The sequence below is a fragment of the Cornus florida genome, unplaced genomic scaffold (assembly GCF_030987335.1).
Source record: "Cornus florida cultivar Cherokee Brave unplaced genomic scaffold, ASM3098733v1 CherokeeBrave_3.0.0_Hap2_Chr06, whole genome shotgun sequence".
Lineage (NCBI taxonomy): Eukaryota > Viridiplantae > Streptophyta > Magnoliopsida > Cornales > Cornaceae > Cornus > Cornus florida.
The window spans coordinates 63,015,573-63,035,585 of NW_026775576.1; the positions used below are offsets into that span (position 1 = coordinate 63,015,573).

Sequence of the window (20,013 nt, forward strand, 5' to 3'; positions counted from 1 at the left end):
AAGATTCACTGTTCATCTATTGATAATGAATAAATTGTCACAAACTGAAGCAACGTACTATTTTTTAGTATATATTTCTGCCATTTTTAATATGTTCAATTGCCATCATCATCGTTATTGCCTTATTCCCGTAAGAATAGTGTCGGCCACATGAATATTATGTCTTCATTCCTTTTTATTTCTCGTCTACCATTTTACATATGTTCCATTGCCATCATCATCTTTATCGCCTTATTCCTGTAAGAATAGTGTCGGCCATGTGACTATTATGTCTTCACTCCTTTTTATTTCTCGTCATATCACCTATTATGTTTAACTTTTAAACTCATTTTTAATAACTAATCTCACATTATTTTTTGGTCTTTCCCTCCATCTTTTACCTTCCACTTTTCACATGTTCAAACTAGTACAATTGTTAATACTCTTATTAGTTTCAGGTCTTTTTTCAGTGTAATTTTCCATAAAAGTATAATATGGAGTCCCTAATTTCGTACAGTTGCAGTCTGCCTAATTAATATGAAAAAGAATCCAACCTCTAATTATATGATATTTATTATCATATATAATGTTGATTCTGAGGATACATAAATTGGATAGACAAGGGTGGGCACAAGTAGGTCTAATGTGTCTTCACCATTGTTTGAGTAATGAGAAAAGTGACTGAATAGTCTGAAAACCTAAAATCAATGGATTTGTTCATGTCCATTCCCATCATTTGTCATTCCTGTTTTCACCAAATATCAACCACTTTCTCTTTGATTTATTAATGTGCTAATCTTTTTTGAACAACACAAGTTTACAACCCTAGAAAACAAGCATACCAATTGCATGTTTTTTATTTTATTTTATTTTATTATTATTTATTTATTTGTGAACGACGAATAATCCCTAAAATTAATTGCATGTTTTTTTTTATTTTTTTTATTTATTATTATTATTATTTTTTTTTTTTTGTGAACTTCATGCCTTGACAAAACAAGAAGTGCAGTGCCTGGTTTGAGAATTAATTTTAGGGATTATTCGTCCTCCTTAAACTTCCAAACGACCCAGGAGACTTAACTCTTCCAACTGGGTTACCCAACTCACCCCACAAAAGAAAATAAAGTTGGGTGTGTTGGCTTGTGTCCTCTTTTTCTCACTATATTCTTTTGATTTTCCTAATTACATAGTTTTAACTATTGCAAACCATCAATTTAAAAATGTTTCCAAGAGTATTTGATGCATATAAACATCAATTTAACAATCTTATGAAATATTTTACTCACGACATTTTAATAATTTTTTAAACAAGAACCAAAAACAGAAAATTACAAAATATTTTCGGAAAAATATTTTTCATTCAAAGAAATGGAGATAAGACACCCTTTTCTGAGTTTCAACTCACCCGTGTAATTTTCAAATTCAAATCGAAAACTAGCCAAAAATTTCTGGCATTAGCATCACGCAGCAGCAGTCAATACTCTAACATGAATCATACGCTTGCAAGAATATACATGCCATGGAAAAATTGACAATGAAAACTGATGAGAAACCCCAAGTATAAGGCCACACCATAAGAATAATAAAACAATATAATATGACACAGACCAGCTGGTATGTGCTTGAATACCAGCACCAATGCACCCATCACCTGTCCATGTTCACCCTGAACCTCCACCTATTACCGGGCCCTCGTTGATACCGAGTCGAGTAATGAGGCTCTGACTGCATATTGCCTATCTCTGTGGATGATCCCCTCGCTTGGTCTCTCCTATTCTCTCTTCTTCCTTCAGGCACTCTTCTCCCTTCCTGTCTGTCCACAACAAGTTTTGATTTTGAAGGGTTCAATCTGCTGTTCAAACTTTTTGGTGTGCTGTCTTCATAGGACAAGGGTTGAAGTCCCTGCAAATCAGGCTCCGGAACAAATCCAATAGGCCATTTTGATTGATCCATTTTCCGGAAAGTAATTGATATCCTATGAGTTAGACAGGAAACATATTAATCAAAATCATTTATTCAAATAAACAAGAAAGAATATAATAACCAAAACTGCAGTAAAAATAACCAAACTAGAGAGTGTCATATACCTTTTAGTAGGTACTGCAGACACACAATGCTTAGCCACATCGGCCCCATTTCCACTTAATACAAGGACAGATCTGGATGGGAACGAAAAACAATGAATTTCAACTTGAAGAATTTGATTTCTCGGAAACAAAAATTAAATTTAATAAATAATAAATAAAAGCATAGCATGCAGTAGATGGAATAAAACAAACAGGAAATGCATGAAAGCTGGTATGCACATCAGACTTACCCCAAGGGCAGGGGGATTTCGCTAGGACCAGTAAACTCGCCAGGACCCACAACTTCCAAGTTTGTTCCAAAGATTATATTACACTGACTCAGAAATGAAACAGTACAAAAAGGTCGAACAAACTGATGGTTGTCAATGTGAGGAGGTATGCAGTCGCCTTCATCATAAATGTTGACGATACAGCTGTCAGGTACACAGGATGGAGGAAGAACATGCCATCTTATGAGCCTCCTGATCATCACTTTAAAAAGATGTGGTAGAGGATCCACAATTTCATTCCGCATGATGCCTGGGCGATTACCTTTTTTATCCTGCCACAGTATTGAAAATTTGAAATCATAAGCTCTTCTATCCATTTTACACACTTTTTTCATTCTACAGCTGTCACACAAGTATCATATCTACTAGAGCTTTGATTAAAAAATTTTACAAGTCAACAATTAATTGGAGAAAAAAGTAAGAGAAACTTACTGTCGCGTAGTTGTAACAGCAACCAAATTGGATGGTCACACGCCCCTTGCCCCTCATCCACTTTTCTGGTGCAGTATATGTGCGCGCTGCAAAAAGCAATACAAATGGATAAATGCCATAGCATAAACATAGATGCTTCTCAACCAGTTCATGGAAGAACGACAATAAAAATGAAAGAAAAGCACCCTTCCTAGGGAGAACCAAAATAATATCTAGATAATTAAATTTTAAAATTCTACATGCAGACGTGTCTAGAATCCACGGCCACATTATCCACTGGCACATTCATCTCTTAATATGCAAAGCAACAATAAATTACATTCTTAATCATCTAATTAACCAACATGACAGACAGACGGTTATTTGTTACCCACTGAAACTACTTACGGTGCCACGACAGAATGTGATGGTATGCAATGGTTTTTAACTGCATGTAACAGCCCATTACAGCTTTCAAAGCTGTGAATTTTAGTAGGACAATGTTATTGTAAGTGATAGTATCGCCAAATGCCTTCATGTAATGTTACGGCCAAATATTAAAAACCATATTCTATATTAAATGTGCTGTTTTCTATTATTGTTATTTTCTGATGGACATTGCTCTAACTTATAATGCCATAGAAAACCCAGTTTAAATCTCGAAGCAGTTCCCCAAGATCAAACAGCTATACTAATAGAGTCACAACTAGGACGAAAATTTGTACCATGCCAAAAAGAAGAAAAAGAAACTTTTTGTAGATGTCAGACAAATAATAAATTCATAATTTCATTTATTTTTCAACTTATGACCCTAGTAAGAAACTGCAAGCTTATATGAGAGCAGTGAAGCTACCCATATCTATCAAAATTAATACCGAAATGCATTTAAAAATAAATAAAGAAAGAACTAGAATTAAAAATAGAACAAAGAATCCAATTATTTAATGCATATAGATTATGGAATGGAATGATCAAGTAGTTAAGAATCTCTAGTTAAGCAAAAGGTTGAAAGTCAGAGATACCATGAAGCGCAATACACTGAGATAGAACTAGCTCTACAGGATATACAAATAATACAATTACTTGACACCCACAAGAAACCCTGAGTTTTGCTTGAATTCCCTTGACATACAGCATACAGCATATTATAAGGTAAATGATGACCTAGGAAGCAGTGTAAAGATAGCGAAATGGTCATCATTCGATGTACAAAAACCTTGTCTAATCTTTAACCCAAAAAACCATGATTCTAATGACAACAAACAATTAAATACGGTAAAGAGTAAAGTAAGAGAAAAAAAAAATTAAAGCATTATGACAAGCACTGCACAAAGTTTTATGGACTAGTGGTGGACTAACCTTTCAATTGCCCATTCTTTCCCTTCTCCTCAAGCAAATAAACAAAGTCAACGATCCTCTTCTGCTCCGCAGCACTGAAAACCCCCGTGTGGAGCTCCAGCCCATCAAGAATGTTAACAATTCTCCCTTTAACTCGCTCCAAGCATATATAATCGTTCTTTCTCTGAACGTTATTAAACCGGATGTACTCTCTTTGATCGATTGATAACTCCGGCTTCGGCCTGTCCTTAGCTGCCATTATCACCTCTCCTGACAGCGCATGCCCATTTGATTCATTCTCTTCCTCTGCCTCAAGCTCATCTTCCTGCACCATCTCAGCCCACGACATTTTTGCTCTCCGGCTTTCAACATGTGATGGGGAGCATGTCATTCTGCTTGTCGAGGTGGACTCACCAACAGGGTCCAACCACCCATTCGCCACATCTATCCAACTTCCCAGCGAATTTGTATCTGCCGTATCATTCATATCTGCCCCATCCTTCCAACTCCCCAGGGAATTGGAGTCGCAATTGTCCAGATGGTCGCTAATCTCATTCAAATCCACATTATTTGAACTCAAAATCCAAACTCTCTCTTCTTTGTTCAAGATTTCCACATTGTGTGCAACTTCTACAATTATCCCAACAACACACAACCAATTTCTCCAATCAGATTACATAAGCACTCAACAAAAGCGTTAATTTCTAAAAATTGAATACCAGCCGAAACCCTAACAATAGGGGGCGAATTACGAAGAAAACAGAACCAAAACGAAACATAAACCAAACCCTAATATTCATAGGCAAATCATAAATTAAACAAAACCAATATATATATATATATATATATATATATATATATATATATATATATATATATTTGTCATGGACATTAATATCAATTAAAGAACAGTGTGTGTGTGTGATACATAAAAAGAGGGGTTTTTGTACCTGGATCAAGGGATCGAATGCGGTCTGAGAGGGTTCGAGTGCAGCGGCTACAGAGACCTCTGGAGAGGAAAGGAAGCCAATTGGAGAGAAATTCCGACGCGATTCGCAGGTCGGTGGCGTTGTAGTTCAGGAGGAACGGGTCGTCCGTTCGAGTTCGCTGGCCGTTCATGGTGTTTTCTCCGACCAAGAAATCAGAGAATCGGTGGTGGTCCGGTAGATTACAGAGAATGGAGGGAACAAATTCTTCCTTACGATTCTGTGTGTGTGGTGTGTGAGAGAGAGTGAGAGAGAAAGATGACAAAAAAGGCTAAATAGAGAAGAAATCTAGAAAAATAAGTCAGGCAATAGTTGGCGTGATGCGTGGAGAAGACGCGAAGCAAGTAAACTAGCTAAGTGCTACAAAATGCAATATTTAGAGTAAAAATATTTTGAGAGAGCGAGAGAATTGGCCAAATAGAGAAGAAATCTAGAAAAATAAATAATATTATAAAAATTAAAAATGACATGGTTCAAATTCTAATTACATATAAAAATATTTTAGTTAACTCTAATGAATTTTAAAAGTAAATTTAGAAGTAAGTTTTAGAGTAATCATTTTATTAATGTTATGTTAAACCTCTCACATATCTCTAAAGATATACCACATATGTCATCCCCCCCACAAAATAGTGATAAAATTGCATTGTAAAAGTATTACGAGAAATTTTGAATTCACTTGTCTTTTGTTTTTATTTTCTTAAATATAATTTACATTTATTGGAAAAAGAAATGAAGTTCTCTTATGCCATTGAAATAAAACCCAAACACATTGCAGATTTGTAATACCTGTGTGAGAAAGTTTTATGAATTTAAGGGAAAACCAAAAACACAATTACACCCTAAGAAAACCAAATAAACCAAAAACAGCATGATAAGAGCAAAAGCATCACGGGCCCTAAGAAAACCTTATTCCCGCTGTATGTTTTTCCACCCGCCCCGTTTTCTCCTAAATGTTTTCTCTTTTATTTTATTTTTTCCCAAACACAATTACAATCCACCAATAGTGTTTAACTAACATAAAATTCAATTTACAAGTATTTTATAATAGTTTTTACTATTTTATACCTACACTACACTGCACTACTTAAGGTAGTTTAGTAATTAAACACTAAACTATTATTCAGTCTCACACTTTGTTAACTTTATCATATAATACATATATCAAATGAATAAGAAAGGATGTGAAATATTGAAACAAATCACACAACATTGCAAAAACCATGCAAAAATATTAATATATTTTTATTCATCCATTATTTTTAGCTGAAATTCACCCACTTGTCTGATAACACCCTTTACCCCTAGAGGACTTGAACTCTTTAAAAAGTGAGAAAGTATCATCAAACTACAACCTTAGTAGGAGTTTTATGCCTTTTAGGCAATCATCTTTTGACATTATACAACCTTGGTAGGAGTTTTATGCTTCTTTGGCAATCATCTTTCGACATTATATTTTCGTAAAGTTTTGAGATTGCTATTTCAAATTATATATGATAAAACAAAATAAATAAATACTAACTTTTTACCAAACCACACAATTTCTGTCTGAATACACTTCACCCATTTTGATTGAAATGAGCAGAGAATAAATGCCACTAGCCCGATTAGTATGATCTCTCCTCCCTTAAAAAAGAGATCTGAGGAGTTCCGTGAGGAGCATATTCAGCTTTAACTCCCAGAAAAGAAAGTTAAAAAAAAAAAAATAAAAAAAATAAAAAATCATTTTGGGATTCAGCAAATAAAAGAATAAAATAATTCCATAAAGATCTCAAATTGGATACACCCGTTAGAAAAGCTCAACCACCCAGCCTGCTCTCAACTCTTGGTTTTGAGAATCCAAAAATCACCCCATTTGGCAGTTTTGAGGGAACTTTAAACTCTCTATACTATAGGACTCAAAAGGAATGTGATACTGGAAATTCTGAAATATTCTTTTGCCCAAGATTCCTCCCAAATTCCTCATCCAAACACAAACTAATTGATCCTGGTACTCTTGTAAAACCCCAAGATACAAAATCAAGAACTTTAATATGATCTAACAGGAAAATGTGGCTCAACAATACATTGTCCTTCAAAAATAACATACCGTAAAAGTTCATCGATCTTATTATATTTCTACCATCTGCATGATGAGATATATAGATCTCTCCCCAAGTTCATTATAAAATTTTGGTTGACATACCCCTTAATTTAACAATTGCAGCTTCACGCAACCAAGAGTGCATCTGGTTCTTACACGACACAAATAGGCAAAATTGAAGGAGTGCAAATAATAGTCCCAATTCTGAGAACAGCCCCAATGAGCACCTTAAGAACATGCAAACACACTTGGGCCTGATGGTATCATCAACTGCTTAGAGGTTACTGTAATACCTGCGCAGCAAGATTTCTACTCATCTTCCTTATTTACCGTCTGCCCTGTGCCGCTAATAACTTGTGCATGGTCCCCATTAACATAACCATCTTCTGTTGTTTCTTGTAAAATTTCCTCTGATTTGGTCAAGACACTATGGATTTTGTCTTCCACAGCATTCTGCGGATCATCAGCAGCTAAATCCTCACCAGCAGTTCCATTGACAGGGTCACCAGTCATCTTAATCTCTTCTCCGACAATCAGTTCAGAATGGCTATCCCCTTTCTCGAGAGAATTTTGAAGTGAGACTCCTCTAGAGTGATCTGCAACCACACTGGGGAGTGGTGTATTATTAGCAGAAACGGAGCCTTCAGAAATGTTAGTAATGGGAGACTCTTCCTCAGTAGCAGAAGGCATGACTTGGGATAAGCTAACATCCATCCCTGGAGTTGCATTCTCTTCCACTACATCGACATCCATGTCATGTTTTAGGCTTCCATAAGCTTGCACTTGAGCAGCATCCATCTGTTGACTTTGAGTTTCATCATGACATGGGTCAACTGGCATAGAGTTCCCAAACTCATCAGAGGATGCAACAGGCTCAGGAGTTTCAGTGTTTACAACATCAGTTTTATTTGCAGCAGCAGCAGCCAACTCAAGGGCACGATTCTTTGCTGCAATTTCTTCTTGTATCTGAGCTTGTACTCTGTAAGCATCCATGAGCTCTTGGATCCTTTCTTGCTCAGATATAAGATTTCCATAGCGCTTCTGTAAAGTATGCTCAAGCTCCTTCTGCTTCTGAACTTCTTCCCAGAGGCCATTGATCCTATGTGATGCTGCTAACAGCTCTTGCTTTTGCAAAGCTTGAAAGCACTCAAGTTCTGTCCCTGCAGTGTCCATCTGCTTGTAGGTTGCCTCAATTTGTGACCAAAGCTTTCCTGCCCGCATCTGATCATTTGAAATGTCCAATTATTCAAAAACTACATCATGATTCTTATATAAACTCAAGAACAAACAATAATAAAACAGATAGTAATGGCAGGTATAAAGGTTTGATGGCCCTCAATAAGGAGTTTTCAAGGTGTTTTCTTTTAATGTTAATATAAGCCACGAGTTTACATAAGCTTAAACTTAGACCAATTACTTGATCCCCCAACAGTAGACAGAGAAATATCTGATCATTAAGTAATTGTAATAAAGTTTGCAAACTAGTAAGCCTCAACACAGGTCTTACCGTTGAAGACAACAAAGATTGAAAATAGTAATATGTCAGAACTTTCAGACACCTCAAAGATTTGTATTCAACTCAGATTACTAAACCCTTTTTAGATATGGCTGGGAAAATGTGCTGTTATAAAATGATTTGTGCTGAGTAATAACCACCTAAGGAAACTGACAAGTAAACCCATATTAGAATCTTAATGTGAGAACTAACTAGGAGCAAAAAAGTTAAACAGAGAGATTCAAATATAAGTATAAATTAACCAAAAATTTTGTAGCATACCTGATAACCACCTGTAAGTATCTTTATCTTCTGCTCAAGACGTTGTGCCTTCTTGGTATCATCATCCATCCTGTTTTTCACATTCTCAAATTCGCTCTGCAATGCAGCGAGCTTCTCCATGTTACCAGCAACACTAGAGAGACCATAAGCATTACGGGTTGGGAAGTACATGATATCATTTAAGCATGTTCTGTGCGCTTCAACAAATTCATCGAGGGACTCAGTCTCATGCCCCATTGCCACACAGAGGAACTGAGACTCTTCCTTAATCAAATAATCAGCCTGCAAAAAGTAGCTTGTTTTTATTTGCAGCTGAAATGGCACTAAACAAAGTGGAGATCAGAATCAACTACAATGGGTGCAACAGAATGTAAGACCATTTTTTTTTTTTTTTTAAACTCAATTATTTAACAAAGAAGCCTATTTCTAGCCTTATTTAAGGCTTGTTTAATAAATGAGGTCAACGCCCCAAGCTTGGCTTGTTAGGTCGGTAGAATGTAAGCATCGCTTGTAATATACATTTTAAAGAAGTCCATTAGTTATTAATCATTAGAAATTTAACAATATCATATTTTCAATGCAGATTTTATGCTCCATTCTCGTTGTTAGGCTATTCCTGAAGGGGACCTCCCTCAACATTCATGGCAGTTACCTTCAAACCAAAGTGATCTTGATTCGTTATAGCCACAGACTATAAAAGAATATACAGCAGTGCAAAACCTTAGACAACAATAACATCGTCATGCACCTCTCCCCAGTTATATTACAAAAAACAAGGGTACTGATGTTAACTTTCGGATTCCCTTTTTGGGTTCAATCAATCTATAAGGGCTTTATACTGATTTGACAAATAATAGGATTTCTTTTTTCTTTCAAAACTTGACAAATAATAGGGCTCCTTTCAACTTCAATACCAAGATTATTGACTTTAGAATGGTTATGAAAATAAAAAAACTAAATTTAATTTCTTATCAATAGTTCTTCAAATTGATTCTTAAACAGTTCTGTTCTTGATCTTCTTCACAGAAAATTGCTAATGTGCAAGCTTGACTTAAGAGCTTGAGCATCTCAAAATAAAACTTGCAAAATCGAGCTTGGCTCCACTCCAGCTCAATACAAGCCAATCTGACCCAGCCGACCTCACGCAAACAGATAATCGGAGACGTAACCCATAATATTAGAAGTCAAAGCTCAGTCAAGGAATCACATTCTGTTGATCAATTCCATGTTCACCACTGCTTAGCTACATAATTTGGGCTAAAAAGGGAAGACGTGAGCTGTTTGCCATTGCTTAGCTACATAATTTGGGCTAAAAAGGGAAGACGTGAGCTGTTTGCCAATCTTGAAGAATGAAAATGTTAAGATCACTGAGGATTGGATATGCTCAAAGGATTCAAGGGCTCAAATTCCCACATTTTCTTGTTACAATACGCACCTAACAAACCCATGAGGTTCAAATTTATATTTTATCTCTTGATTTTAGCAACGCGATTTTTGCCTCTTGTATAGACTTGCATTCTTGCCTCTAGCATTTGGCTAATTCTTTTGCCAGATCTTAGTCTCCAAGCCCTCTCCTCCCAATAAATTTAAAATTAATGTTGAAGATTCTATGTAGGTAACTGGTAACCCACTACGGGAATCAACATCATAAATCATTGCTAGGATAAGGACTACTTCTAAGATGATTTGATTAAAGATACGCAGTTTCAACTTAGCTATTTGGAGTAAACTACATGAATCATGTTTCTCTATTCAGCTCTATCTAAGACCATAACCTCATTTAAACTACATACTATCATATTTTCTAACCATCTCATCCCACGTTAGTTTCAATCTTGCACTTCCCCAACATTACCCTCAATAAGGACCATGTCACTTATTTTTTTTGGGTGAAGTGCAGAAAACACCCCTATACTGTTCTTACAGTGCATATTACACCCCTCACGTGCACAAAACACCCTCAAAGTATTGATTTGGTGCAAATAAGTCCCCCTGACACATTTAAGTTAGTTTGCCTAAATTGCCCTTATGAGACATTTTATAAATTATTTTAAAATACTTATGTTGTAAAATTAGAGAAAATGACACAAAATGAACCCACAGCAAAGTGAGGACTGCTCCATTAGCCCATGTGACAGCAGCCTGAGTTTTTTTTAAAAAAACTGGGGTCTCCTTCTCTCTCTCCCCTTTCTTTCTCTCTCAAACCAGCGGTGACTGAAGGAAGCTCTGATGAGGACAAATACGACAGCCAGAGAATACTCCGGCAACAATGATGAGACAGTGAAGAAGGGGACAACAGTGCTGAAGATGGCAGGATCTGAATATAGACACGCTGAATGGGGCGAGGAATGCTTGATTGTCTTATCACAGCCTGGTGTTTGAAGAGTTTGGTAGAGTGAAGAATGGATCTTTGAGGAAGATTTTGTTCCCTACAGCAATGTATTGGACTTGATCGGCGACGACATGGGAAAAATGTTAAATTGAAGCCATTGTAGAGAGGTGCTCACAATGCGAATTGAATCGGGATTGGTCAGAGACAATCTGGGTCAGTTCGATGGTGAGTTGAGAATTGGGTGATATCGAGTTCATTTCGATTCGTACCTTTGAATTCTTATTGTTCAAAGTAATCAGACTCATGGGTGGTGAGAAAACAGTCTTTATTTTATCTCCGACAATCCTCTGACCTGTCGGCGTCGGAATTTTGACTGATCTCCAGCGAATTTCACCACACGTGGTGGTGTACGATGACAACGAAGGATTAATAGATGGTGGGATGTTATCGTTCCATGAGTGAATCATAAACAGGCTTGAGTTACACTCAACGGTGTTGGAGTCTCTTAATGGCGGCGGCGGCGATCTGGTTAAAAGGATTGAGACGTTTCTGCTGCGTACGAAGATTTTCTCGGCGTGGAGATGGCTGCGAGAAGTAATGTGACGCCGTGGAGGGAGGTGTTTGTCGGCCTGAGAATGAGCCCAATGGTGTTGAGTTAGTTTCCGGCGACTATCGTAGCCAGACCTTGATGTGCGAGAGCGAGGGCTCTCTGGTTTGCGAAACAGATCACATCTCATGTGGTGAGCCCACTTTGATCTGGGTCTGACCCAGATTGAAAAGGGCCAACCCATCAAGAAAAAAATATATACACAAAACTTCCTTGAGTATTTTCGGAAGAGTAAAAGGGCAAAATGGGCATTGCAACATTATTTTAGGTCAGATTTCTATTTGAGGGGTGTTTTCGCACAATGTTAAAAGATTAAGGGTGTTATTTGCACACTTTTTCAAATAGGGGGTAAAAGTGCTACCAGAAGTATACAATAGGGGTGTTTTCTGCCCTTCACCCTATTTTTTTCAATTGGTGCATTATTAATTGTCGCTACACATGACCCAAACCATCTTATCTGTTTGATAACCCAATTCAGCACTTGATTTATATAAATCAGAATAAATTAAGTGCTTATCTGATTGAGCATGTTTGATAACGCAATTTGAATATCACAAATAAAAATAAACTCCACTTAAAACCAATTAAAAATTTAAGTTATAGTGACTTTATTTATCACTGAACAATTAAATCCAAAAAATTATCTAAGAATTTCTTCAACCACCACTTAAAAGAAATTCAACACTAATAATTTAGCTCAAAATTTTCAATACTTAATTTTCAGTTTTATCAATCAGCACTTAAATCTATCATCTTTTATTTTATCTTCAATTTGTGCCGCTTCAACCATTTCATTAATGCGTTCATCTCTAATTTTATATTACTAAATACAAAAAACAGATTTTTTCCAATTATTAAAAAATATTATATTAATCCTACGTTCACCTAGTGCTACTCAACCATCTCAAGAATGCGTCTGTCTCTAATTTTATATTATATAGGAAAAACAGATTTTTCCAATTATAAAGAATAGTTTATTAATTTCACAAACCAAGTTAAGGTGATTTGGCTTCTTTTTATTTTTTATTTTTATTTTTTATTTTTATAAGTTAAGGTGCTTTGGCTATTGGTTTTTCTTTTTCTTTTTCTTAATTAGATATCTAGTGTATCAAGATTTCCTAAAGCTGAAAGTTCATATTTCACCAAAGTGTGCTTCTATACAATCAAAATCTCTAGAGAGAATTATTTATCCAAAAATTAATAATCTCTAGAGAGAATTGAAACAATTAATTAGTAACAATGACAAGACTTTTACACAGTTTCACTCGCTCCATTAATTAATTTCAGGTAAGACTCCAGAATCCTAAACATTATCTGTTAAATCATAAACCAAACAAGTCAAAGCACTACCTTCCTAATACTTATCAAAAAAAAGAAAAAAAAGAAAAAAAAAAAAAGCACTACCTTCCTAACATTTAATTATACCAAACCCATCTTCATCAAAGGCTGTCCATGTGACACCATGTTGTACATCCCCAGAGGGTCGTGCAGAAATTGTAACAAGGACATTTTATTGTTTTCTCCAAAAACAACTTGTGCATGATTTCTTCCTTAGCAGAGCATCTGAATTTTTCCTGCCGTGTACAAAGTACCTTAATTGCCAAAAATAGTTCACCTAATGTTTCTTAGTGAACTACTAACCAAATTTCTAGGCCACACAACTTCTTATGCAAACAGAAAGACTTTGGACCTTATTAGGAGTAAGATTATTACTCTCAGATCTCTAAAACTAGCTAATTCAGAAGCCTACCTTTTAGCTAAAAGAGACGTACTAGAGAATGTTTAGTTAGTCATGCTACGGAGGTACAGGTTTTTATATTCTTGTTGTAATCTTCAGAAAAGAGACCTCCTACTCCCTCTTGCATGTAACTTCTTAAATAAAAAATAAAAGTTTGTTTTCAAAAACTTTAAAAATAGTACTTCAATAAAAATCTATTTTTAATTTTTATTTTTGTGGGATAATGGAGGGTGTCCCCATCATGGTTCAAGATGTGGAGTGCAACACATGCAGGCCTGAAGCAGATGTAATGTAGCAAAAGTGGTTGTCGCAATCGTAAATTCTTTTGAACCGCACACATAAGGCTGAAAACATACAGAAGCGCAAATTTTTACTAAAGAATCCAATAAACACGTATTTTTAATGAATTTTATTGATTTTTGTTAATTTTTTAAAAAGCCATTTAATATGAGTAATGGCCTATACATGCAATTTAAGTTATTCACCGCAATAAGTCTTAGTAATTTATGCTTTTGACTAAACTAATGAGTCAAAGGAGACTTAAACATAAATAAAAAAATAAAAAAAAAATAAAAAAAGAAGATTTAAGCCAATATCTTAATTTTTTAAGGTTTGATTCAGATATTTATGATTCATAATGAATTTAAAGGTGACAGAGGATGATGCATAAAGAAAGCATGAGAAAAAATAGGCAGGATTGAGTATGCCAGCTTAAAAGGATGGAGTCTGCCAGCTTAAAAGGGTTGACTTGGCTGGGTCCGTTTGAGTCCCAGCCGAGTTCCGGCCAAGTCCGTTTTGATTTTCATTCAGATTAATCTATCGAGCTATAACTAGATGCAATGGTGGAATGGTTCGAGAAGAGGCTTGTTGGATGGGGCCGCCGTAAGCTTTTGAAGAGTTATCTAGTCTTCCAACTTACTTCTTCTCTCTCTTCCACACGCAATCTGTGGTTCCTAAGAGATTGGAGAAGTTGCAAAGGGACTTTCTGTGGGTGGTATGAGTGACGATTTCAAGTTCCATTTGACGAATTGGAGAAGGCTAACACTCCTCTACAGCTAGGAGGGCCAGACATCATGCAGTCAGATTTGTTCAACAAGGCTTTATTGGGCAAATGGCTATAGAAGTTTGGGAAGAAGAGAGATCTAGATTGTGGAGGAGAGTTATTTTATGTAAGGTGGGGGAGGGCCGGAGGAGAGAGAAGGTTGGCCCTCTAAGGAGATACAGGCCTTGGTCAGCATGGGGGCTTGGAATCTCATTCGGAACGGTTGGAATGAGCTTTCCAAGAATATTTGATTCAGAGTAAGGAGTGGGAGGTTCGTGCTGTTTTAGGAAGACCTTTGGTTCCTAGATAGACCGCTTGCTTGCCAGTTTCCGTGGCTTTTCAGGATTGCCTTGAACAAGCAGGCTCTAGTTGCTGCCTATTATTGGCTTGAAAGCAGGAGGGTGATTTGGGATGTGCAATTCGAGAGGAATTTTCATGACTGGGAATTGAAGGAGGTTGCGGAGTTCTTGGCCTTGCTTTATAGTCAAGATGTGAAGGGGTAGGGAATTGATGAATTGATTTAGTTAGGTTCTCTGAGGGAGGTTTTCAAGGTGTGCTTATTCTATCAAAGGCTTGTATTTGGGCTGGAGGTCTTCCTTCCCTTGGAAAGCCATCTGGAGATCCAAAGTCTCCTTGAAAGTGGCTTCTTTTCTCAACTCACCCACATAAAAGCCCCAAAAGCAAGCCTAGTACTCGGAAAAAAGCGGATCCAAATGACATAGCTCAGTTGAAAAGAAACAAAGCCATAGTTCATCATAGATAAGAAAGTGTCTTGCTCAGTAGCCCTTGGAAGGATTATGATGATTGCCTACCTTGGGAGGCAGTGTCGGATCATTGTGAATTGGTGTTGCATGTGCAAGAAGGATGGGGAGTTGATCAACCATCTTCTCTTGCACTGTCCAGTGGTGAGGGCTGTTTGGGCCTTTTTTTTTTTTTTTTTTGCTCTTTGTAGAGTTCATTGGGTTCTTTCCGGTCCCATGGTGGACCTGATCAAGGCTTGGAGGGATTGTACAATGGATAGACAGGTCTAGGATGTTTGGAGGGTCAAGCCCCTTTGTTTATGGTGGTGGTTGTGGAGAGAGATATATAGGAGGTCCTTCAATGGGAAGGAAACCCGATTTGGTCTCTCAAACATTCTATATTGAGTTCTTTATTCTTTTGGGTCAATGGGAAATATTGTAAATCTATAGGGGGAATTTGTGGATTTTGTAGATAGCTTGAAATTATAGCTAGATTTTTTCGTTTTAAGCTTTTGTATCCTTGGGCGCGCCCCCCTCTTGGATGCTTTTAATGATATCTTACTAGATCAAGTCTAGTTGGGTCGCTATATAATGACCGATATTTTGGACCATGGTCCCCATCCTCTTGGAGGCACATTAATCCCTTCAGATATTTGCAATCATCCACAAACCACGGGTATCGAGTGAGCCCAAGGCAGAGGTTTGGTGCCTCTAGGAATTGCACACAAAACCTTGGTCATTGGTCAAAGGCCGTATGTCAACTCATACATCTGGTCTGGGTCATTAATTATTAGTAAACGGAACTACTTTTTAAACTTTCTTTGGGGAATATAAACAAATTCCTATTAAAGCGGTGAAAGCCACAATACTAAAGAGAGGACTTCCAGATAAGGAGAGTATAAGCTTCAATGATTTATCCTATTTATTCTTGATGATGATAATTGAACCCTTAACCTGATCCTCTATATTAGATGTCATGCTACTGTAGTTTGGAATAGTGCAAACTAACATAGTAATTCACACAAACAAAATAAAAAATAAAATTATAAAAAAAGAAGAAGAAGAAGATGAGAGAAGAAAAGAAAAGAAAGCCAACAAAACAACTCAACTCAACAGTGTCTTTTTCCAACTATTTGGGGTCGGTTACATAATTTAAAGTCACGGCCTCAATTACACCATATGCTAACAAAAAAGAGAAGATAAACATGAAAATAAAAATAAATAAAAAGAGGAAGATAAGCATGATCCTTAAAATATTAAAAATAAAATAAAATAAAGACCATGCACTCAATTCATTAGCCCATGGCCTTAACCATATTTGACACAAAATTAGTCCATGGCCCGAACCAAGGTGCTCAGGAAACCATTATAAGAAAACATGGAATAAAAGATTTCATGACCAAGACAGCAAATTAACAGATACAATAGAACACATACCTCTTTCAGCTCATCTTCTTCAAAATCTTCTATCTCAGGGACAGAAACAGATTTTCCATTTGCAGCCCGCTTGCCTCCTTTCTTTTTCTCCTTCTCTGCTTTTTCATCAAGTGGATACTTAACATTATCATGTTCCAGCAAGGACACAAGCTCCTTTCTTACCATTTCATCGGCCTGCTCAATCAAAGTGGGAGGAACAAAGGAGCTCTTGTCCTCATCAGCTCTCATCAATGAATTTCTAATTAGCTCCAGTGAAGCTGCGGGAGGTCTAGGAAGTTCCCTCTGCAGCACTTTCGATCTCTTCTTAAGCAATTCTTGCAGCCTTGCTTCTTCCTCAGCCTTCTCTCTAGCAATCCTGTCAGACATGTCTTCTTCAATCTTCTGCTCCGGTTCTTCAGTATCTTCTGGAACTGGTTGGATAACTATCTGGTACTCATTCTTGGGCTGTGGAAGATTGGTTAAACCGGAACGCAAGTTCCTTCTCAAATCAGCTTGTCTTCGGAGCTCAAGTTTAGCAGTATCTTGCATATCCATGTCTTCATTTATGTGAAGCTCGTCCCTTAAGGGAGTTCCTTTTGGGGTCATACCGAAAGAGTAACCATCCCTTGACAATGGTGTCATGCTGTTTCTAGGTGTAAGAGCCACGCTTCCAGGAGTTGCTGAAGGAGTCAACACAGGGTTTGGTGTTTGAATCTCCCTTCGCTTAGGAGTGACCCCAGAAAAATCAGAAGGGTGCAATTCTGGATTATCTCCTCCAAGTAATGGTGTCTGAGACTCTCTTAACCTGGCAAGGTTTTCTGCTTCCATCATAATGGCATCACCCTTACCTGCAGGCGTTCTTTGTGGGGTCCGTAATGGGGTCATTCCCTGCCCTGGTGTCTGGGCATAGTTTGCAATAAGAGCACGTGTGGCACCACTCCCTTCTGTCAGTTCCTCACTCCCTGCAAGAAGATCACTGGCATAACCCATTCTTGCAATTTCCTCCAATTCATGATCAGAAATCTGTGGTGCGGGAAGCATCAGTTTTGACCTCTTCCTAACTGTTTCTGGATCATTAAGCTTGTTGGCTTGCAATACAGCCGATGGGGCATCCTGCCTCTGTGCAATTTTGTTCCTTGCAATATCCTGCTTTCTTAATCGCGCTTCCTTATCGACTCTTTTTTCACCTTCAAGTTCTTCAACAGTAGTAGGAAATTTGGGCTGTTCCACTGGTCGATCTTCATCAGCAACATCATAAAAGCCTGGAGGAGGCTTCTTCTCAAAGGGAATTTCAGAATTATAGTCAATCCCCTTTCTTTTCCTCTTCCTTTGCCTAGTGTCAATTCCAGCTGCCTTTAGTTCTCTTCTTTTCTGTAAAGAAGCAAGTCTTCTGGCCTCTTCAAGCTGCTTCTCTCTCGCTTTCCTTTTTGCCTTCTTGCCCCTAGTGTTAGCTAACCGAGCTCTTGCTTCTGAAAGCATTTCTTTCTCATCCTCATCCATATCAACAGGATCTGGACGTGCAGGCTTTGACTCTGGGTTCGGGTCAATCTCTCCAGGACGCAATTTCCGTGGATCATCACCTGGTTCATAGTTGTCATCCTTAGCACAGGCTGCATCAAGGAGTTTCTCATACCGCTCAAGGCACTGGGATGGAGTACGACCAACAATTGGGGCAATAGTCCTCCACTGTGTGGGCATGAGCTTAGCAAGATGAAGCAGTTTCTCATCTTCTTCTCTAGTCCACTCGGTCTACAAAGAATATTGTAGTTAATTCATCAATTCCCTAGTGTTGAAAAAATATTTGCACTGTGATGCAGGCCAAAACTTGGAACACAAATAAAATGGAAAAACAACATAGCGGTTTACAAAGAATACCTACATTACAGTCAACCCAAAAGGCAGAATCATTAAATCCAAACCCAAAAACTCAAACAAATATAACGACAATAACAATAACATTATAACCAACTGAACTACTAATTCTAGTTTTTAGGCCCTAGAATGAGATCAAAGTTAGTAATTTACTTTCCCAAATTTCTGAAATCAAAATATCATAAAATATAAATTCAAAATTCGATTTTTTTTCCTTCCTACATTGTCTCAGCAACACAAATAGAGCACTTTTCCAATCTCATAAAAGAAAACCCCATAATAGTAAATACCCAACAAAATTTAGGCTAAACCCACAAATATAACACCATAACCCCATAGAATAATCATATCAATCATACAAGTAAGGAATTGAGCCACAATAATTACAATAGAAGAAGGGTTTTGATTGACTGATACGTGCCTTTTTGATAGAAGGATCGAGCCACTCGTACCAGCGAGCTTTGCACTGCTTAGCGGACTTGCGAACAAGGAGGGACGAGATTCGAGCCCACTGGTTCTTGCCATACTTCATGACCGCAGCTTTCAGGATCTCATCCTCGGTGTTCTTCCAAACACCTCCCTTTATCATAATCCTCATCTTCGCTCGATTTGTTTGGCCCTCCGACGAGGACGACAACTTCTAGGGTTTTGGAGAGGAGAGAGGTTGCGGCGGTGGCGGTGGCGGTGGCGGTCTAGGGCTTGAAACCTACTGTGATTCTTGCCGCTTCCTCTCTCTTTCTAAAGGTACTATATGTGGTTGATGTAAATGTGACAAAAATGTAGAAAATAAAGAACAGCTATGGCCTCCTTCAGCTCTCCTCTCCTCTCCTCTCTCTCTCTCCCTGGGAGTGCGGTTTTGCAAGTTCAATAATCAATACAGAAGAATAGAGATTACCTCTCTGCCTTGGCTACTAGTGTGGATTGTACTTTCGGACTAAACCGACTTGAATCCTATTTGAGTAGGCCCATCATTGAGTTGGATCTTGATCTAAATCCAATTCGATAACCGTAACCCTTTAACAATTCGAAGATTCATTAACTAAACAAATCAAATGGTAAATAATAATATTTTAACAAATATTATTTTATGTTATAACATATAGTTTTTTCTTTAAGAAAGAGTAAAATATCTAATTTTATTATTATTTTTTTTATTCCATATCTTATTTGTCTTCTGTTTTGTCTCCTTTGTATTATAATCATTATTTGTCCTTATCTTTTATTTAATTTTTTTTTTCAAAAATAAATAAATAAATTACACTTTATCAGATTGGATTATTGGAATCATACACTATTAATAACAAATCAAATATAGATTCATTTATGAATCTACGGG

At 37.1% G+C, this 20,013-nt stretch overlaps 2 protein-coding genes across 2 annotated transcripts; both read right to left on the reverse strand.

Moving 5' to 3' along the window:
* Window positions 1-1,364: 1,364 nt before the first annotated feature.
* LOC132311717 (RNA demethylase ALKBH9B-like) lies at window positions 1,365-5,384 on the reverse strand. The gene is made up of 6 exons (XM_059809776.1): window positions 5,035-5,384; window positions 4,106-4,714; window positions 2,768-2,853; window positions 2,297-2,607; window positions 2,067-2,138; window positions 1,365-1,954 (listed from the first exon to the last, which is right to left on the reverse strand). Exons 1-6 carry the CDS (start codon window positions 5,201-5,203, stop codon window positions 1,627-1,629), a joined length of 1,575 nt encoding a protein of 524 aa, XP_059665759.1. The 5' UTR covers window positions 5,204-5,384; the 3' UTR covers window positions 1,365-1,626.
* Window positions 5,385-7,082: 1,698 nt separating this feature from the next.
* On the reverse strand, window positions 7,083-19,565 carry LOC132311718 (cell division cycle 5-like protein). Its single transcript, XM_059809777.1, has 4 exons — window positions 19,099-19,565; window positions 16,827-18,554; window positions 8,931-9,212; window positions 7,083-8,374 (listed from the first exon to the last, which is right to left on the reverse strand). The coding sequence occupies exons 1-4, from the start codon at window positions 19,273-19,275 to the stop codon at window positions 7,463-7,465; spliced, it is 3,099 nt and encodes a 1,032-aa protein (XP_059665760.1). The 5' UTR covers window positions 19,276-19,565; the 3' UTR covers window positions 7,083-7,462.
* Between the last annotated feature and the right edge of the window lie 448 nt (window positions 19,566-20,013).